Below are 23,083 nucleotides of genomic sequence, written 5' to 3'. Positions count from 1 at the left end.
TATTTCAATGCAGATATTTTCAAAATCTAAAAATAATGGAAAAGGAGAGTATTATCTAATATAAGGGAGCACTGCCTTTAGAATTTAAAATTTTAATTTCTTGACATTCAATTACCCATGGACAAATTTCTTCTGTTTCTGTTCTTTAATTTCCTCATCTGTAAAAATGTCCAAAACAAGGAGAAATTTTATTTTACAAGCATAAAAATGTAAGATAATGCAAAATACAAGTCAATAAACTAATACAGTGTGATAATGAAAGCCCATATTAATCCAGGCACAGTGGCACATGCCTATTATCCCAGTGGCTTGGAGACTGAGGTAGGAGGATCACGAGTTCAAAGAGTTCAAAGCCAGCTTTAGCAACTTAGCAAGGCCCTATGCAACTTAGCAAGACCCTGTCTCTAAATAAAATATAAAAAGGGATAGGGATGTTGCTCAGTGGTTAAGCACTCCTAGGTTCAATTTTCAGGACCAAAAATAAAAAGATGTAAGATATATAAGTTTCTGCCTATGATAATCATGGAAATCTTCTAAAAGGAGGTATTTCAGTTGGGCCTAGAGAGATAGTGAGATAAAATTAGATGGAAAGGGTTAATAAATACTCTAAAAGTATCTGCTGCAGGCTGGACATGGTGGCACACACTTGTAATCCCAGTGATTTGGGAAGCTGAGGCAGGAACATCACAAGTTCAAGGCCTGCCTGGGTAACTTAGTTAGATACTGTCTCAAAATAAAAAATAAAAAGAGCTGGGGGATGTAGCTCAGTAGTAGAGCACCACCCCCACTCCCTGGGCTCAGTCCCCAATGCTGTAAAACAGTATCTGCTACAACCAGAATTATTTGTCTTGTTAAACGAGATTAGCATCCTGGATGGAGAAAATACTGATAACAGTTCTACTTTACTGTATTAAGTCCAACATGACCCAAACATCTCCAAATGGAAGCCAAATGCCATTTATTTAGTTGGATGGCCTTGCCAAGGATAATACTCAAATCACATTGCTGTCACATTCAATAGAATCACCAGTATATTTTAAGCAAAAAAAAAGGGGGGGTGGGGGGGAAGCATACATAAGAGTAGATAAAAAGAATGCTTAAGAAGTCTGTGAACACTGTTTAAACAACAAACTAATAAATCAGTAGTTGAATATCTCAGATGAGATGTCATCTTATGTCTCAAGGAGTCCTGTCCCTTAAAATCTCCCCACCAAAGTAGATGTCTCCTAAAGATTGTATCTAGACATGACACATCAGTGTATTAATTCACTGACTTCTCATTTGACCCTCAGGGTTTGAAAGAAAGAACAATATGAAAAACAATAACTTAAGTAGCTTTGTTTAAATTTTACGGTTTCATTTATGGCATTTTATTACAAATTAGGAATATAAAGAAACCGTGGTGTAAACCCATTTGGAATAGAAGGAAAGAAAGCTAGTATTTTTTATCTGTTATGTGCTAGATATTGTATATCTATCCATATAGCTTATATAGGCTGACTCAACTATTATCTTACTAAAATATCTTCATTTTATAAGTGAAATACTGAGAGTCAGAAAGGTTAACTCTTAATTGTCCCACTGCTTCTCAGTTAGTGTCAAGGCTAGAAAATGAACCCAACTCTTTTTTTATTCCAAAGCTTATAGTCCTATGATAGTATGTTGCCCCTAAAGTAGTTTCCTTCAGAATCTAATTTGTTATCAGAAATACCAACTTAAAAAGAATAGGGAATTGAGGATATGAGGATATAGCTCAGTAGAATGCTTGTCTGGCATGCATGAGACCCTGGGTTCTTTCCTAGCAATGTAAAAAAAAAAAAAAAATGTGCACAAATTATGCTAGAGGCTAACACAAGAGGATCACTGGAGCCCAGGAGTTTGAGGCCAGCCATCTCTTTAGGTGGGAAAAAGATGCAGGAAAGTTGAAAGAAAAACTATGCAAATACTAAGCAAAAATAATATGATATCATTATTTTTACATAAGATGAAATACACTTTAAGCAACATCTCTGGACTGGAAAAGTGTTGCATGCCTATAATCCCAATGGCTTGGGGGGCTGAGGCAGGAGGACCACAAGTTCAAAGCCAACCTCAGCAACTTAGTGAGGCTCTAAGCAACTTAATGAAACTCTGTCTCAAAATAGAAAGATTTCTAGTGATAGTGATTACTTCATAGTAAAAGATCCAAATCATCAGAAAACCATAATTTTAAATTTATATATACCTATAATATATAAAGTAAAATTTGATAGAACTAGAAGGGTAAAAAGGACAAGTTCATAATACTAGGTGACTTTAATATATTGTTCTAAGAATTTGACAGATGTTATAGAATATTTGAACAACATAATTTTTTGGTGGGGGGTACCAGGGATTGAACTCAGGGGCACTCAACCACTGAGCCACATCCCTAGCCCTATTATGTATTTTATTTAGAGACAGGGTCTCACTGAGTTCTTAGCACCTTGCTGTTGCTGAGGCTGGCTTTGAACTCATGATTCTCCTATCTTAGCCTCCCTAGCCACTGAGATTACAGGCATGCACCACCACACCCAGCTAATATAATTTTTAAAGCTTGATTAAAAGGGCAAATGTAAAGTATTGTATCCAATGATTACAAAAATGCCTTTTTTCCCTATATTCAGAAAACATTAACAAAAAGCAACCATATATTGGGTAATAAATCAAGTATTAACAAATTTCAGTTGGAATCAGAACATAATTTCTGATTATGTTTCAATTATATTAAAATATAGATATTACAGTTCAAGAGGTCATGGACCAAAGAAATCATAGAAGTTAGAAAAAGTTTTCTGGTCCTTTTCTCTCTCTCTTCCCCTTTTGTGACTCCCGTAATGCATGTATTAGTTGCTTGATTGTATCCATAAGTTTCTTAACCTTTTTTCACTCCTTTTTATTCTTTTTTTTCTTTTTGTTTCTCTAACACTCTAAATTGAATTATAATTGAAATAAGTACATGTTAAAACTCATAGGATACAGCAGAGTTAGTACTTGAAGGGAAATGGTTAGCCTTAAAATGTGTATATCAGGAAACCTGGCATAGTGGTGCATACCTGTAATCCAGCAATTTAGTAGGCAGAGGCAAGTTCAAGGCCAACATGGGCAAATTAGTGAGACCCTGACCCAAAAATAAAAAATAAAAAGAACTGGAGATGTAAATTAGTGGTAGAACACCCCTGGGTTTAATTCCCAGTACCCAGGAGGAGTATGTATCAGGGAAAAGAGAAAGGCTAAGAATATATTTTTAAAAACTAGAAAAGATAAAAATAAAGGAGTGGCATCACCAAGATGCTGGAGTAGAAAGCCTTGGACTTTTGTCCACACACATACCAATTCAGCAATAATTTACAGAGTCACTTTGTGCAAAATAAGAATCCAATTGAATTAAAAGACTCCTGCACTTTGTTAGAGTGCAAAACCAGATTTATTAAACTGCTTTGGAGATTGGGGACACCCTCTATCTTGAGATTTTGCCCCTGGTATAGCACCATGAAGTCAGGAAGAAAACCCTTGGATCCCACCTTCACCAGGAGAGGAAGGAATTGGTTCACATATTCAATACCCAGACTCTTCAGCTCCTTAGAGGACAGAAATCTGTCTTGCAAATCTTGGAGCTCTGACCAGTTCATCACAATGTAGCCACCCAAGAAAGAAAAGAGGCAGCACTTTAGACTGGTAGATGCTATTGATCCTTTCAGCACAGAGCAAGCAAACAAACAAACAAAAAAAAAAAACCCAACTCTTAGCTTTTTGCTAAGGAGGGAAAGAATTATCCTTTTATCTGGTGCTCCCAACTTCCCCAGGATTACCCAGAGAGGTAGCATCTTTCTCTCTCTTCAGTCCTAATGCTCACAAGTTCAGCTGTCTGGCTACTCAGCAGAGTAGAGGTGGTAGCTTAGGTTTGGTAAACACCACAGTTTCTTTCCTACCCCAACTCAACATGGAGTGAACAGACGAAAAGCATAGCTGCCTATTTCTTCCTGGGAAGGGAAAGCATTAGTAGAGTGCCCAGGTTCTCTGCCTGGGCCGATTGGTGAGGGGTCTTTTCCTGTGAAGACTAGGAGAGGTACTTGCTTTGTCTAGTGTTGAAACACCAACAGAGTCAAGGAAAATGAAAAAAAAAAAAAAAAAAAAGCAAGCAAAGATGTTCCAAAAAAGGGCACAAGATAATTCTCCAGAAACTGACCCTAATGAAATAGATAAATTACCCAAGAGAATTCAAAATAACTCTTATAAAAGTTGCTCACCAAGGTCAAGAGAACAAGGCAGAAACAAAGTGAGACTTTCAACAAAGACAGAGCAAATTTTTTTAAAGTACCAAGTAGAAATCTGGCGCTAAAGAAGTCAACCAAACTGAAAAATAGGTAAACTGAAGAAAAGATCAGGGAACCCAAAGACAGGTCACAATACATAATTCAGTCTGAGGAGCAAAGAAAAACCAAAGAATAGAAAGAGTAAATAAAGTTTAAGCCAGACTAATACATGTATTATGGGAGTTATAGAAAGAGGAGAAAGGGAGAAAGAAGCAGAGAGCCTTTTCAAAGAAATACTGGCTCAAAATTTCCAAAAGCTTAGAGAAGAAAACAAACACCAAGATTTAGGAAGCCTAAAGAATACCAAATAAGATGAAAAGCCCATGCTTGGACACATTATAATCAGGACTGACCAAGGTCAAAGGAGAGAATTTTGAAGGTCGCAAAAGAAAAGCACTTGTCACATTTACAGAAACCTCTATCATCATACTTTTCAAATAATCTTACAAGCAACAAGGAAGTAGAAGGATAAATTCAAAATGCTGAATGAGCCAGGTGCAGTGGTGCACGCCTATAATCCCAGTGGCAGAGGAGGCTGAGACAGGAGGATCCGGAGTTCAAAGCCAGCCTCTGCAATTTAGCAAGTCACTAAACAACTCAGTGAGACCCTGTCTCTAAAGAAAATATAAAATGGGTCTGGGGATATGGCTCAGTGGTTTAGTGCCCCTGAGTTCAATCCCCGGTACCAAAAAAAAAAAAAAAAAAAAAAAAGAAGAAGAAGAAGAAGAATGCTGAATGAAAAATACTGTATATAGCAAAACTCTCCTTAAAAAAAAAAAAAAAATTTAGCAGGGCACGATGGCACAGGCCTATAATCCCAGCAATGCAGGAGGCTAAGGCAGGAGTATCACAAATTCAATACCAGCCTCAGCAACTTTACAACACCCTATTTCAAAATAGAAAATGAAAAGGGCTGGGAATGTAGCTCAGTGATAAATTACCCTCAGGTTCAATTCCCAATACTGGAAAGGGGAAAAAGCAGGGGTGGAGAAAATAGCAAGAGAAGAAAAGACAGAACAAAAGAAGTACAAAACTAACAGAAAGCAATTAACAAAATGGCAATAGTAAAGCCTTCCCTATCAATAATATCTTTAAATATAGAAGGCTTAAACTCCCAATCAGAAGACACACACAGTAGCTGAGTAAATTGAAAAAAGAAAACCCCCTTGTAATCCCAACAAATTGGGAGATTGCAGGAAGATCACCACTTCAAGGTCAGCCCTGGCAACTCGGTAAGACCCTATCTTGAAATGAAAAAATAAAATAAAAGGACTAGGAATGTAGCTCTGTTGGCAGAGCACCACTGAATTCAATCCATACCACCGAAAAAAAAAAAAAAGTCTTGTGAGTATTCTGTATTCTTGAATCAGACAAAATAAACTTGAAGAAACTGTTGCAAGAAACAAAGAACAACATTGTGAAATAATAAAAGAGTTCATTCACCAGGAAATAAACTAAATGTGCACCCAACATCAGAACACCTAAACAGGTAAAGCAAATATTGACAGAACTGAAAGGGGAGTTAGACAACAGTATAATAATAGTAGGAGACTTTAATACCCTAGTTTCAGTTGTAGATAGAATATCAAACTAAAAACTTGAACAATACTGTAGATCAAATGGACTAGCAAGCATACACAAAACATTTCATTCAACAGGAGCAGAATACACTTCTTGACAAGTGTCCCCTTATCTTTCTCCAGGATAGATCTTAATGTTAGTATTAAAACAAGGCTTAACAAATTTAAGAACACTTAAATCATACAAGTAACCTTTCCAAACATAATAGAAGGAAATTGAAAATTTCACAAATATGTCAAAATTAAACCACATACTCTTGAGCAGCCATTGGGTCAAAAAGGGAGTCAAAAGGAAATTGAAAAATACCTTGAGAGGAAGGAAAACACAACATATTGAAATTTCAGGGATACAGCAAAAGCAGTACTAAGAAGGAAATTTGCAGTGATAAATGTCTATGTTATGAAAGAAGATGTCAAGTAAACAACTTCACACCTCAAAGAACTTGAAAATGAAGAACAAAATAAGCCCCAATTTGGGTGAGGGAAAGAAATAACAAAGACTAGAGCAGAAATAAATGAAATGGTAGAAGAACAGAGAAAGAAGACAACAAAATGAAGAGTTACTGTATTGAAAGGGTCAACTTGTGTCTGTGTGTGCATGTGTGTGTGTATTAATAGGAATTAAACAAAGAGCTTCACATACATTAGTAAAATTGGCTAACCCTTAAATAAAATAAAGATATGAGATGGATATTTTAACTGAAGCCATAAGAATGAAAAGGATTTTAGTAAGAGAGTGCTATAAACAAAATATATGCTAACAAATTGGACAATCTGGAATAAATGGATAAATTCCTAAAAACATGCAGTCTGACAAGACCAAATCATGAAAACATAGAAGATCTGAACATACCTCAAACTAATAAGGAGATAAAATCAGTTATCAAAAACTTCTCAACAAAGAAAAGTCCAGGATTAGATGGCTTCATTATCAAATTCTAACAAACACTTAAAGAATTAATGTTTAATTTCCTCAAACTCTTACAAAAAATTGAAGAGGAGAACAAATACAGTATAATTTATGAGACCAGAATTACTCTGATACCAAAGCAGACCAAGATTTTTATGAGGAAAGAAAACTATAGGGCATTATCCCTGATGAACATAGATGCAAAATCCTCTTCAGAGCAATTACAAAACAAATTCAACAGCACGTTAAAATGACCATACACCATGACCAAATGGGATTTATCCCTGAGATGCAAGGATAGTTGAATATATGAAAAACATTTTAATATAATACATTAGACTAACAAAATAAAGAATAAAATCATGTTTTCTCAATAAATATAGAACAAATGTTTGACAAAATTCAACACCCTTTAAAGAGTAAAAGAACTCAACAAAGAATTAAAGGAGATTACTTCAATGTAATACAGGTCATGCCTGAAAAGCCCTCAGTTAGCTAGGTACAATTGTGCATGCCTGCAATCCCAGTGACTGAGGCAAGAGGATCACAAGTTCAAGGGCAGCTAAGCAAAGGGTGAGGAGCCCTCAGCTGGAATCATAATCAAAGATAAAAACAGCTTTTCCTCTAAAATCGGGAACAATTCACAATGCCCACTCTGACTACTACTATTTGACATAGAAGTCATAGCTAGAGCAATTAGGGAAGAAAAATAAATAAAGGTCACTGAAATTCAAAAGGAAGAAGTAAAATTGTTCCTATTTACAGATATGATGAATTTATAAAAACCCCAAGGAGGAACAGGGGTTATGGCTCAGTGGTAGAGCACATGCCTAGTGCGTGTGAGGTGCTGGGTTCAATCCTCAGCACCACATATGAATAAATAAAAAATAAAGATATTGTGTCCACTACAACTAAAAATATATATACTTTTTAAAAAAAAAAAACCCTGAAGAGTTGAGAAAATAACTTAGAACTAATAAATTAATTCAGTGAAGTTACAGGATACAAAACCAACATATAAAAAAAATCAGTTACATTTCTATATTATTAATAATGAACTATCTAAAAAACATTAAAATAATTCAATATATAACAACACCAAAAAGAATAAAATATCTAGTATTAAACTCAACTAATGAGGTAAAAGTGTATATTGAAACCTACCAAACATTGATAAAAGAAATTAAACAAGACACAATGGAAGACATCTGTGCTCATGGATTAGGAGACTTAGTATTATTAAAATATTAATACTTTCCAAAGTGATCTATAGAGTCAATGCAATCCCAATAAAAATTCCAAAGGCATTTTTTAACAGAAATAGAAACAGAATTTTAACATTCATATGGAACCACAGAACACCACAAATAGACAAATCAGTCTTGAGAAAGAACAAAACTGGAGACATCACACTTCCTGATTTTAAGACATATTATCTCCAGATATGTTGTTGTGAGCCTATAGGACAGATAACTGTGGTCAAGAAGGAATAGCCACCACTTTCTTTAGAGACTAAATATGGGAGAAAGAATGTAGAGAGGAGGATGCATATAAATGTAGAGACGTTCTGGAGAAGAGTTTAAGACTTGAGGTTTATACTGTTGTTACATGGAAAACAATGATTTGCTGAAAGTGAAGCTAAAAAGGGAAAAAGAAGCTAGGAAATGTGGGTTAAAAATGTACCATTTCTTCAAGTTTTGGCAGATATTTAAAATTTCATATAACCATTTAGAATTTACATTGGCACAAAGCATGATGACACATGAGTAATGGTGTATGCCTGTAATCCCAGTGACTCTGGGGAATAAGGTAGGAAAGATCACAAATTGGAGAACAGCCTCAGCAATTTAGTGAGACTCCGTCTCAAAATAAAAAATAAGGCTGGGTACAGTGGTGCATGCCTATAATCCCAGCAGCTCTAGAGGCTGAGGCAGGAAGATGGTGAGTTCAAAGCCAGCCTCAGCAAAAGTGAGGCACAAATCAACTCAGTGAGACCCTTTCCCTAAAAAAAATACAGAATAGGGCTGGAGATGTGACTCAGCGCTCAAGCCCCTGAGTTCAATCCCTGGTACAATAAATCAATACATTAATACATACATACATATAACATACATAAATAGAGCTGGAGATATGGCTCAGTGGTTAAGCATCCCTGGATCCAATCCCCAATATAAAAAAAAAAAAAATTTTAAATGAGAGAGAAAATTAAAATTGGCATAGAACTTCCAGTATTGGTTATTTATAATCATGTTCTTAGTTTTTCCTTCGAGATTAGCATGACTTAATTACCTACTTGCATGTCTTTAAAATGTAATGGGGGGTCATATGCTGGGGTTGTGGCTCAGTAGTAGAGCACTTGCCTGGCTGTGTGAGGTACTGGGTTCAATTCTCAGTACCACCTATAAATAAATAAAATGCCAGGCACTGGAAAGACAAAGGTGAATAAAATATTTTGACCTTGCAAAATTATAATGAAAGATAATAGATACTCACATTTAATTGGAAGAGCTATTTTGGAGGGCAAAATATACTTTCTTTGCCAAAGAATAATGATGATACTGATTTCATTTTTCTTTTCTGTCCAGGTCATGTATGGAATGTTGGTCTTTACATTAGTACTTCGATCTATTTATATTGTTACATGGTAAGTAGTTTGGATCATCAACCATAAATATATTCAGGCTTATGACAGTAAATCTATAGCCTACATTGAAATAAATCACAAAACCTAACTCCAGCAGAGCTATTGATAGAAAACTGTAACCCAACATTATTATTGTATAAGAAATACTAGTTCTTCAGGAAATTGTTAATGGGCATCATGTGTAAACAAGAGTTCCAAAATTAAATCTGAGGAAAGCTGTAAATGATGGCATCTTTTGAAATTGTATATTACTCACTAGGATATCAAAAACCTTGAAAAAATTCTACAGTAAAAAGAAAATGTTGTTTTTATCTTTCTCAAACTTATTTGATTAGGGAGCTCCTTTTATACAACACCTCTCAAGGAAGGATGTTAGTGTCACAGAGAAATAGCATTCCATGAAAGATAGTTTGAGAAATGGGCACAATCTTTAATAAGAGTTCAGTTCATGAAATTTTAATAAAAAACAACATTCATAAGAGTACCTTAACTAAGTCTTGGCCATATAACATATACTCAGTAAATAAGTAAGTAATATGATTTGTGGATTTGTTCTCTTTTTGTTTTGTTTTCTTTTTTAAATAAACGTTTCATGAGATAATTGTAGGAATACCTACATTGCAGACATAATAGAGAGAGATACTCTATCACTTTATGAATTTCCTCCAGTGGTAACACCTTGCAGTACTATAGTATGACATCACAACCAGGATTTGCCATTAATTCAGTCAAGATACATAATGTTTCCATCATCACTAGAATTCCTTTGTTGCCCTTTTATAATCACACTTACTTCTGTCACACACCCCACCCTATTCCTGTACTTAACCCTTGGTAATCATTAATCTGTCCTCCATTTTTGTAATTTCGGGAATGTTATATAAATGTAATCATATAGTATATAGCCTTTGAGATTGTTTTTTGAACTCAGCATAATTCTATGGAGATTAATCCAAGTTGTTGAGTATATAAGTAGTTCATTCATTTTTATTGCTGTAATTCCACGATAGAGGTGTACCACAGTTTAACCATTCACCTGTTGAATAACATCTAGATTGTTTCTAGTTTTAGGCTATTATAAATAAAGCTGTTTTGAACATCTGTATGTAGGTTTTCATGTGAACACAAGTGTTTATTTCTTCTGAAATAAAGGCCTAGAGTGGAATTGCTAGGAATTACATTTGGTGATTGTATGTTTAGTTTTTCTCAAAGCTGTTGAACTGTTTTTCAGAGTGTCTGTACCAATTTTTCATTACCAACAACAATGTATGAGTGATGCAGTTTCTCTGCATCTTCACCAGCATTTAGTGTTAGTACCATTTTTTTATTTTTATTTATTCTAATACCAATATCTTATGTTTTTAATTTGCATTTGCCTAATAGTTAATGATGTTAAATATACCTTCATATGCTTATTTGTCATCAGTATATGCTCTTCATTGACTTATCTATTCAAGTCTTTTCCCATTGCATGCTTATTTACAATAAGGATTAACAAAGATAGTTTCTCTTGCTAATTACAGTTGAGTGGGGGTTTTTTATTTTGTAAACATATTCTTTTTTTGTTAGAGCTTCATGGTTATAGAAAGTAGTTGGGTTTACCATTGAGTTTTGAAATTCCAGTTATTTGTCAAATACGTAGTTTGCAATTATTTCCTCTCAATCTGTACCTTGAATTTTTACCATATTTACAGGGTTTTTTAATGAGCAAACATTTTTTTTATTTTAATGAGTTCAAATTTTCAATTTCCCTTTTGCCAATCACCAATCATGCTTTGGTGACAATTCTAAGAACTCTTTTCCTATCTGTAGATTTCAAAGATTTTCTCTTACGTTTTTATAAAAGACTGAATGGTTTTTCATTTCACATTTAAGTTCATAATTCATTTTGAGTTAATATTGTATAAGGTCTGAGACTTCAGTTGAATCTCTATTTTTTTACCCACGGATTCCAACTGGTCCAAGAACATTGATTGAAAAAACTGTCCTTTCTCCATTGAATTGCTTTTACATCTTTGTCAAAAAGTATTTGGGTAGCTGGGCAGGGTGGCACTCTTCTGTTATGCAAGTGATTTGGGAGGGCAAGGCAGAAGGATTGCAAGTTCAAGGACAATCTCAGAAACTTAGCAAGACCCTGTTTTTAATATATATATATATATATATATATATATATATATATATATATATATATATATATGTTGGCTTATACATTGGCTTAGCTATTCAAGTTTCTTTACCTTTCTTTACAAAGTTTAGAATAACATTATTTATATGTAAAATCTTACTGGGATTTTTTAAGAGTTATATTAAACATGCATGTCAATTGGCAGAGTTGTTGGGTCTTTGAGTCCATGAACAGAGATTGTCTCTTGATTTATTTAGATCTTCTTTTATCAACATTGTATAGAATTCTCATTTTTAAAAGCAATTATAAATGGTATTTATTTTTGTTTCATTTTGGGTTTTTTTGTTTGTTTGTGTACTGTGGTGCTTAGGGGTTGAGTCCAGGACCTTGTTCATGCTGGGCAAGTGCTCTACCACTGAAACACAACCCAAGCCCTATTCTGTATTCTGTTAATACAGTGGATTACATTGATTGATTTTTCAAATACTGATCCAGCCTTACATTCTGTGACAAACTGCACTTAGTCATGGTGTATAATTTTTTCTTATATATTGCTGAATTTTATTTGTTAATATTCTATTAAGGATCTTGGTGTCTAGATCATGAATGACATTGGTTCATGTTTGTTTGTACTGTCATCCATTTTTGGTATCAGTATTACTAATTTCATTAAATGAATTGAGAAATGTTATTCCCTTATATTTTCTGGAAAAATTTGGTAGAATTAGTGTTAATTCTTCTTTAAATGTTTGATATAATTCCCCATTGAAACCATCTGGGCCTGGAGATTTATATTTTGGAGCATTAAAAAATTACAAATTCACCTTCCTTCATAGTTATGGGCTATCCAAAATGATCAATTTCATATTGGGTGAATTATGGTAGTTTGTGTTTTTGAGGCATTGGTCCCCTTCCTCTAAGATGTCAACATGTGTGTGTATAGAGTTGGTTATAAAGGTCTCTTATCTTCCTTTTAATGTCTGCAGGGTTTGTAGTAATACTCTGGATGAAACACCCTCATTTTAGTGATATGTGTGTTTTCTCTCTCATGGTCAGTCTTTCTAGAAGTGTCTCAAATTGTATTGCTCCTTTAAAATATATATATTTGTTTGATTGATTTTCCCCCCATTTTTTCAGTTTCATTGATTTTCACTCTTTATTTTATTCTACCTTTGCTTTTTGTGGGTTTGTTTAGCTCTTTTTAAGTTTTTAGGGTAGAAATTTAAGTCATTGATTTCAGACTTCCCCTTTCCTAATGAGTTTCAGTATGCTACAAATTCCTCTCTTGCCACTGCTTGAGCTGAGTCTCACATTTCCTATGTTGTATTTTCGTTTTCATTCAGCTCAATATGTTTTTTTTTATTTCCTTGAGACTTGTTCTTGATCCATGGATTATTTAGAAGTGTAATATTTAGCATTCAAGTGTTTGGAGATTTTCTTATTATCATTCTTCTTGTCTTCTAATTTTATTCCTTAGTAGTCAAGAAAGTATTCTGTATGTTTTCATTTCTTTTAAATTTTTCAGGCTATGCCAAAAATATTTATACCAACTGGAAAAGAATGTGTATTTTGTTGTTGAGTGAAATTTTCTATAAATGTTAATTAGGTATCTGTTGGTTAATGTATCCGGTTTCCCCAAACCACCCTCAGGTTCAGTGATTCACTAGAACTTACAAAATTCAGTAAAGTTGTTATACCCATAGTCATGATGTATTACCTAGAGATCAAACTGATGTAGCATGGCTGAGGACCCCAAGCAAACAAAAACAAGTGTTCATTGTAAATCATATTATTAGCATAAGCTACCTGGCATAATCCAACATGTCAGGTATGCAAAGACTTTTCATTTTTGTCTTTTTGGACAGGGGTTGAACATAAGTGTTCTTTACCACTGAGCTACATCCCCAGTTCTTTTTCTTTTTATTTATTTATAATAATTTTATTTTACTTATTTATTTTTATGTGGTGCTGAGGATCAAACCCAGTGCCTCGCATGTGTTAGGCAAGCGCTCCACCACTGAGCCACAGCCCCAGTGCTGGGTCAGTTCTTTAATCTACTCTTTCAGACTCTTTTAATTGATGTGTTTAGATCATGTGCACTTATGTAATTATTATTATGTTGGGTCTTAGGTCTGCCATTTATCTATCTTTTGTTCTTTTTTTATATATATTTCCCTGTTTTCTTTTTCTCACCTTCCTGCAATTTACTTAAAAACTTTGGATTTTCATTTTAGTGTATGTAGAGTATTTGTATTTCTTTTTGTATTGCTTTTTAGTGGTTGCTCACAGTATTATATGTACATACTTTGTCAGAGTCTAATGTTTCCATTGAAGTGCAGAAATCCTGCATCTCTTTTATGTACCTATACTTTCTGTGCTTGTGTTTCCTAAAGCTGCCATAATAAAGTACTACAAGCTAGGTAGCTTTAAAAAAAAATAAAATCTGTTGTCTCACAGTTCAGGAGGACAAAAGTCCAAAATGAAGATACCTCAGGGCCATGCTTCCTCTGAAACCATTAGGGGTGTCCTTCCTTACCTCTTCCTTGCTTCTGGTGGTTTTCTGGCAACTTGACTTGCAGCTTCATAGCAGCAATCGCTACCTTTGCTATTACATAGTCTTCTCCCTGTGACTTCACATGACTTATCTTCCTATAAAAATATCAGCCACCTTGGAGGAAGAGCCTACCGTACTTCAGTATGACCTCATTTCATTTAATAATATCTGCAATGATCCAATTTACTAATAAGATCACATTCTGAGGTACTAGGGTTAGAAATTCAATAAATCTTTTGATGATGTTGGCCTGGGGGTCGGGGGACAATTGAAACCATCATTGTGTTAACAACCCTGTGGTTCTTATGTTCCAGCATGAGGGGTAGTGTGTAGGGAGACAAAATACCAAGCTGAATTAAAAAAAAAAAAATTTACAGCTATGTGGTATCTATGAAGTAGGTGAGAATACAGTCTTCTTCGTATCATTGCATGTAGTCAGACCTGTACCCTTTTTCATAGATTTTCATGCAAAATGTCTTATCATGTTAGGTCTTCACCTCAAGGTGTGACCTTTTTTTTAAAGTAACATAAAACTTTAAATATCTTATTGATAACAGGTCCAGTCATAGAACATTAAATTATATAAATAAATCTCCAATAAAATTTGTTATCTTTATAAGCCTAAAATTACCATACAGCTTTAGTTTAGAGAACCCCAGCTTGATGTAATGCTCTTTTAAAGCTTCTACCTTAAAGACTTGCATACCTAGAAGATTTGAACACATTTAATATACAAAGAGGAGTAATAGCATCACAATTACATTGATATTTTTATATTAGTCAAGTATACCTCTTAAAGTAATAACATATTCCAAAATAACAATTGTTGTTTAACCACAGTTATATAATCCTTAATTCCTTAAAGATTACTTGCTCAAAAAAACAAAACTTAATAAACACAATGTTATAGGTAAATTAATGTTTTAAGAAATCCTTGTTCTTTTAACACATAAATTAAGTTTTGGTTTATATCAGTACATTAACATTTGACCTTAGGGGAAAAAACCTTAAACAGCTTTGATTGATTGTTTCATTTACATATGTAACCAACTTACATAGACCTTCTTTATCACTTATTTAAATCCTGTTATTTACTTCATCACGTAATACTTTTTTTTCCTTCTATTAAATATGGTTTCCATATTTAATAGAATGAACCATTTTAAATCACGTGAATTAAAGGTATTTGTATCCATGTATTTTCCTTTCCAGAAATACTTTCTTTTCTTTCTATTAAATATGGTTTCCATACCTAGAATCTTCTAATTTGTCTTTCCCATCTATTAACCCTCTTTTCTACTTACAATCTGAAACAATACTCAATAAATTTTTAAATTTTAGATAAATTATTTAATTTTAATAAAAAGAAATACTTTATATTATTTACAGTACTCTTAATTGAAACAATTGAAACTTTAGGCCTTTGAATATAGAAATCTTCTATAAACTTTTGTGTATAGAATCACATCTGTTTACCATTTCATGAAAACACAATCTTCAAGTATATAGAATTATACCTGTTGGGACTTTAAATTTTTAGTAACCTTTTTCCAGTGATGACAAAGCAACTTCCAACACTTTTTTTTTCATTTACCAATTTATGAAAACATCAATAATGTTACCCAATGGAATTCAAGGAGTTAAGAGTACTTGATGATATATTTAACAGTTAGCATTTTAACCTTGTGAATTAATCAGATGTCTAACAAACACATTTATGAGTAATAATTTTACTTATTTTTACCAAGATACCAGACAAGTGTATTTAGCAGTATTAGCCATTTCTTCCATGTTGAAGAAAATTCTAGAAACAATGGATATTAGACATTTTATAGATACAACATTTTATTAGTTCTTTGACCACCTAGAGAGACTTGTGAGTTAAGTTTAATTTTAAATACATCTTTACTTTCATCTGTTTATCCAATTTAAATTGAACCATTTTAAATCACATGAATTAAAGGTATTTGTATCCATTTTTAAATTGATGAGCACTTATTTTTAATCTGCCAATTTTGATATATGTACATGACATATGGACCTATACACACATAGACAGACAACACAACACTCCATTGCAATCTTACAGATAGTTGAAAAAAAAATAGGACTGGTCAGAAAAACATTAACCTAGGTGCATAGGACCAAAATTATGAGCTCAAAAAATATGAAACTTAAGAAAAAATGACCGGCTGATAACTAGTAAAGTACCATACAATTTACTTTTTGATTTAGTATAATATGAGGCTTCTTCCATTTACATTTCAATGTAAGTCCTGACATAGGTCTGGAAGGAACTGGGGAAAACTCCTGTTCCCTAACCCTGCTCCCAAACTCGCCTGCGCTCCTCAGGTAGGAGAGTGTTGGATAGGATCATGGAAAGTTAAATCATATTAATTGGGTTAGGTATTGGAATTCCTTAATGTACCCTGAAGGATTGATGGTGAAGGACCCTAGCCTCCTTTCGATTTGGGAGAGGTCACTAAAGGAGAAAGGGATGTGTACCCGGACAACTCCCTCCAACCCTCTGCTTCACAAAAGGGAAGCAGAGGTGTGAGCTGGGTATAGGGGGCCATGGGAGAGCAAAAACGAATAGTAGGTAGACTCAAAGTAGGTAAGGGAAGTTCCAGAAGAGTCAGAGCAGAAGGTGGAGAACAGTAGGGAGGGAGTTTGTCAGCAGGGTTGAAGTCTGAGCTTTTGAGAAGGGTCCTGAGGTTGAGAGGAGAGAGTTTAAGAGCCAGCAGAACCTGGGCCAGAGAACAGGAAGAGCAGAGGAACGATTTGGAAGGAAGGAAAGAGAAGGCCTGACAATGGGGGGATTTCTTTCCATTTTCTCGAACGCTCACAATAGTTGAAAAGATCCCTAATAATGTTGGGATCTAGACTGCCATTAAGTGACCATTTAGAGTCATTATCCAAAGGATATTGAGGCCAGATCTGATTGCACAAATGGATAAGTTTTGGGGTTTTAGGTCCAGGGTGAGAGAGAGAGACCCTAGGTTAGCCAGGAGGCAGCCTAGAGGACTATGGGAGGGAATGGATAAGGAGCCATCTATGGTGAGATATAGGAGGTGAATTTAGAGGTGGGGTATCCCCCAGTCTGTTGTATCACCCAGTTGAGAGGAGAGTTATGCTTAGGAGGTCTTTACTACCGCTTGGAAAGTGTCAAGGGCAGGGCCCATAGAAGCACTTGGGCACCTAGCTGGGACTTATGTAGGGGCAGAAGCTGTAGAGATCCAATGCTGAGAGGTCTCATCAGGAACAATTCCCGATCACCCTCTGTGATTTTTTTTCTCAAAACCCAGGACCCAAATAAAAGACCACCTATAGACTTGGTCAACAGTAAGGATCCGCCTTAGCTTTGAAAGCTGTGGCTGGGGGTATCCCTGACCACAAAATAACCCTGGGAGTGCTGGACAATTAATCACTTCCTGGGACCTGTAGGTTGTTTAGGTCGACTGGAAACAGGTGCAGAGAATGCCTTTGGCCTGGTCCCACGATGGAATCCAGATTGGGCCCAGGGATGCTCAGTGACCCTCAAAGAGGGAAACGGGCACATTGGGGAACCCAGTCCCAGGTTTTGGCACCAAAATGAAGGGAAAACAAGGAATGAGAGACTGATAAGCAAGAAATGAAAGACAGAGACCAGGCAAAGATATACATGAGAGTTTATTTGTCAGAGCTGACAAATAAAGGCCGTCTCTCTATAGGAGAAAGAGGCAAGATGTGCCTTTTACTATGCTAATAAAGAAAATGTTATTATAGGGTGTTCTAGTAACTCTTCTATGCATGCATTCACCTGGTGACATCTGGAATTTGCCCTTATCATCCCATATTTTTACTCTTTCCATTTTCTTCCTCCCTGCTGTTCCAAAATTTCGCTTTCATCAGTTCCTTTCTATTCAAATAATTTCCTGTAGTCAATTCTTTTAGGATAGATCTGCTGGCAGTATATTCTCTTAACTTACCTTTGCTAGAGAATGTCTTGATATTTACTAATTCCTGAAGGACATATTTACTAAATATACAATTCTGGGTTGACAGTTCTTTCCTTTCAGAACTTGAAAAATGCTATGCCTCTTTCTTTTGACTTTTAAAGTTTCCTGAGAAATCCTGTATTATTGAACGGAGTTGCTGGCTTCTTTAGTTCTAAATCTGAAATATCTTGGTAAAAAGAAAACACATGGTGCATGAACCTGGAGTAAACTGGATATCACATGTTGTTACTTGCATGTGAAATTTTAAAAAGTGGAACTCAGAAGTATAAAGTAAAATGGTGACTACCAGAGGCTAGTGGGGAGAGGGAAAGAATGAGGACAGGTTGATGAAAGGATGCAAGTTTTCATTTTAGACAGGAGAAATAAGTTTTTGAGATGCATTGCCCAGCAGTGCCAATGGTTGGTAATAATGTGTATTTCAAAATAGCTAAGAGAGCCAGGCAAAAGTGGCATATGGCTGTAATCCAAGTACTCCAGAGGTTGAGGTAAGGAGGATCACAGGTTCAGAGCCAACCTCAGTGACTTACCAAGACCCTGTTTCAAAATAAAAAATTAAAAGGGCTGGGGATGTAGCTCCCTGTTAGAAAGCACTTGGGTTCAATCCCCAGTACCACCAAAACAATACACAAAAACCTGAGAGTAAATATCTTACCACACACACACACACAAAAATGGTGAAGTGATGTGTATGTTAATTAGCTTGATTTTATTTCACCTTGTATATGTATATCAGAACATTATATTATACCCCACAAAAACATGCAGTTGTGATTTTATTTTTTATTTATTTATTTTTGAACTGACTATTGAACCCAGGGGTGCAAAATACTGAGCTACATCCCTAGCCCTTTTTATTGTTTTAAACAGCATCTTGATAAGTTGCTGAGACTGCCCTTGAATTTGCAGTCCTCCTGCCTCAGCATTCTCGAGTCTAGGATTACAGGTGTACTTTACTGCGCCCAGCTTCAATTGTGATTTTTTAATTTAAAATAATATTAACTTAAAAAGGAAATTCACTACTGTATCATTTCTCAGGTTTCAAGGTCCCTAGTTAGTCTGCCTTCTTCTACTTCTCAGTCTTCTCATGTTTGTTTTCTATATAATATCAGGATTTTTGTTCTACTTAGTGGAAAGAAAGGAAAAAGATGTATCTACTATATATTTCTGGAATCAGAAGTTCCCGGTTTATTCTGTTTTTAATCTGGGCACATGGGAAATGTAAAGAAGCATAAAACACAGTTCTTGGCTTAAATCAAGTCTGATGGATGGGATACCAATACTTTTAGTAATCCAAATGATAGACCTTTAGAAAGTACTTAACAGGGCTGGAGATGTAGCTCAGTAGTAGAGCATTTGCCTATCATGCACAAGGCCCTGGATTTAAGACCCAACTCTGAAAAAAAAAAAATGAATAGGTACTTTAACAATGGCAAGCCTATGAAATAAAAACATCTTTCTTTCATCTGCTTTGCCAAAGCTTCTTTCTTATATATCTGTTTGGTGATCATTCCACTTAGCAGTGTTCCTTGTTGTTCATCTGTCTGCCCAACTATGTTGTGAGCTTCTTAAAATCTTAGTTAACTTGATAATCCCTGGAACCTAGGATTGTGCTTATCCATGAAAGTTCTTAATATCAAATTGAAACTCAGAAACTTCTGGGTTTTTTTTAATATGTCTGACAAAATATCTGAAAATTCCTTTTATAACAAAACACTTAGAAATTCTGGATAATTTAAAATACAGCATACACCCTGTAAAAGTCTAGCTGAACTCAAAGAAACATGGAAAATTCCAAAACATCAAATCCAAAGAAGGAACTGCAAACTAAAGTTACAAATGAGTGCTTAGATCATCATCAACTTGAAGGCATTTAATACCAGGAGACCAGAGCCTTCAGTTTCCATAACCTCAAAATAGACAAAACTTTTGGCATGGTAAAGATTGCCAGTTGGAACTGTTTCTCCATCACCTTGCACACATACACATAAAACCAGAACCATCAAAGAAGTACATGGTAAGTGAAAGACTGCTCCCCACCCAATTTTTTCCCCCTTCAGTAAGACGGTAACATGGAAATCTCTTTTTCAGGTATGGGGGAAAAACACTTATCTGAGAATGTGTAAGGAAATATACCATTGAGGCACCTCCATGCCTCTTCTCCTTATAGATGCCAAACAGTTTTTCAGATTAACTCCAATTTCCACATTACTACATGCCTCTCCAACTTGAGCAGCCTAGTCCTTATTCTGTGTGGAATTTGCAAAAGAACAGAATATCAGTGGTACCCTCTTTCTGGAATAGTCATTTTATTGTGAATTTAGAAGAAACATTTCTAAGCAATTTCTAAGAACTGGCTTCTCTCCCCAACAATGGGGCAGAAAATCAGAGAGGCGAACTCAGCCTCAGTAAATGGCCTCGAGAGTACACTTGGAGGACTTGGGAATACATGAGGCCCTGGGTTCGGTCCCTAGTAATAAAAAGAAAGAAGGAGAAAATGCAAATAATCAATGAACTAAAAGAAAATTAGGTCAAGTTATGGGAGATTATTAAGTACGATAAAATTGAAAGGCAAGATATGATATAATCAAAGAAATTCTAGCATAAAAAATAAAATCATTGAAATTAAAAACTAAGTGGATAAGTTAAAAGTAGATTGATACAGCTAAAGAATGAATTAATACATTGGAAGACAAGTCTACAGAAATTAATCAGAAAACATCACAGGAATAATTTATGTCTAATTGTTTTTCCAATTAAAAAAAAATAGTAAAATTGAGGGAGGAAGAGATATCCAAAAAGATAATAGGTGAAAAATTTCTATAATTGATAAAAGACAAGACTACACAACTTCAAGAACAAAAGCAAATTTTAATCAGAATAAGTAAAAGGAAATCTTTCTCAGGTGCAGCAGATATAAAAGATCAGCTCACTCAGTATCATTCTAAATATCTTCAAGTATGCCATCCTGTGCAGTAGGTGCTAAAATTTTTAAAGATATATTTTCCATATTTCTTTTGTGCAGGTAAGTTTCCAGATAGCATTCAGATTCTGCCAATCACATATATTCACATGAGACTCAAATTCAGTGAGGGAAAAAAGTAGTACTATGTAAGTCATCCACGTATGGTTTAGATCTAGAATGTGTTTCATGATTACAGTAAACACGTATGATTGCAGCTACTCGATCTGTGAATTATACTAAGATAGAGGGATGCTGGATGTAGCAGTTAGTCCAGTGGCTTCCCAATTCTTCACCTTCCTAATTGTGACAGGAAAAGCAGTTCATTTTGCAAGATTTTTATGTGGTAATGGTCACAAGCCATTCCTGGAGAGACCTACATTTTGCTTACTTAGCATTTTTCTTGAAATTGAAAGTATAAAATTATTTTTTGCTTAAAAATAAAGTTTTTATGATTTAATGCTTATAGAAAAAGCATACTGATAATGATGAAATCCAAAAACAAAAATCTTAAAAGACTCCAGAAATAGAAGACATATTATGGGCTGGAGACATAACTCAGTGTAGAGCACTTGCCTAACATGCACAGGCCCTGGATTTGATCCACAGCAATGGGTGGGGGGGTGGGCGCGGGGGAGACATGTTACTAACAAAGGAATAATAATTGGTCCATAGTAGACATAATGAATAGCAGCAATGGAAATCAAAACACATGGACTGTTATCTCCTAAATACTGAAATAAATTAATCATCGGCTTGAAATTTATATTAAAATATCTTTCAAGAATAGGATAAGGTTGGGCTGGGGTTGTGCTCGCCTAGCATTCATGAAAAACTGGGTTTGATCCTCAGCACCACACAAAAATAATAAAGATATTGTGTCCACCTAAAACTAAAAAATAAATACTAAAAAGAAAATAAAATAGGGTAAGGTAAAGACATTAGAGACAAATAAAATGGAAGAAGTTTGCCAGTGCAGTAGTTCCCCCTTTAACCATGATTTTGCATTCCATAGCAAACCACAATCCAAAGATGTTAAGTGGGAATTTCCAGAAATAAACAATTTTTATTTCAAGTTTTAAATTACACACCATTCTGAGTAGCATGATGAAATCCCACTCCATCCCTTCTGAATATCAATTAGCCTTTTGTCCAGCGTATCCACACTGAATACACTACCCTCTTGTTAGTCACTTAGTAATCATCTTTATTATCAGATCAGCTCAGCTGTCCAGGTATCTCAGTGTTTGTGATCAAGTAACCTTTATTTTACTTACTAATGGCCCTGAAGTACAAGAATAGTGTTGCTGGCAGTTTAGATATACCAAAGAGAAGCCATTAAGTACTTCCTTGAAGTGAAAAGGAAACAGTTCTCAATAAGGAAAAGAAAAAATTTGCATGCTGTAGTTGCTAAGATCTAAAGAACAAATTTTCTATCTATTAAATTGAGAGGAAAGAAAAAGAAATGCTAATTTTTCTGTCACTTTAAACTGCAAAAGTTACAGCCATAATGCAATAGTTAAATGAAATAAATGCTTAGTTAAGATGGAAAAGGCACTATATCTGCATATGTATGCATGTATATGAAAAAACATAGCAAATATAGAGTTTGATACTATCCAAAAGCTTGGGCATCCCCTGGGAGCCTTGAAACCCTGCAGATAAGGGGGGCTTACTGTACATCTCACTAAAAGACCTTCAAAAAGATATTGTAAATTTAGGAGCAAGAACTGAGGTGCAAAAAAAAAAAAAACCAGTAAAAATGACAAATATTTCAACAAAATATTGTGACTTCTTAAAATACTAATGTATAATTTGAGAGATTGAAAATGTACAAAACAGGGACTGGGGCTGTAGCTCAGTGGTAAAGTGTTTGCCTCACATGTGTGAGACACTGGGTTCAATCCTCAGTACCACATAAAAAAATAAATATACTATATGTGAAAAAAAAAAAGAAAAAGAAAATGTACAAAATGTAA

At 34.8% G+C, this 23,083-nt stretch overlaps 1 protein-coding gene across 4 annotated transcripts in view; it reads left to right on the top strand.

Moving 5' to 3' along the window:
• Acer3 (alkaline ceramidase 3) overlaps nt 1–23,083 on the top strand; it is a 201,961-nt gene that overhangs the window by 141,902 nt on the left and 36,976 nt on the right. For all 4 annotated transcript variants that reach the window (XM_076846599.2, XM_076846601.2, XM_076846597.2 and 1 more), the window contains one exon: nt 9,410–9,468. In XM_076846599.2, coding sequence (XP_076702714.1) covers nt 9,410–9,468 — 59 coding nt within the window. The remainder of the gene's footprint in view (nt 1–9,409; nt 9,469–23,083) is intronic.

The sequence above is a fragment of the Callospermophilus lateralis genome, chromosome 2, assembly GCF_048772815.1.
Source record: "Callospermophilus lateralis isolate mCalLat2 chromosome 2, mCalLat2.hap1, whole genome shotgun sequence".
Lineage (NCBI taxonomy): Eukaryota > Metazoa > Chordata > Mammalia > Rodentia > Sciuridae > Callospermophilus > Callospermophilus lateralis.
The sequence above is the reverse complement of the archived record's forward strand: the minus strand, read 5'-3'. Positions and strand labels throughout refer to the sequence as shown.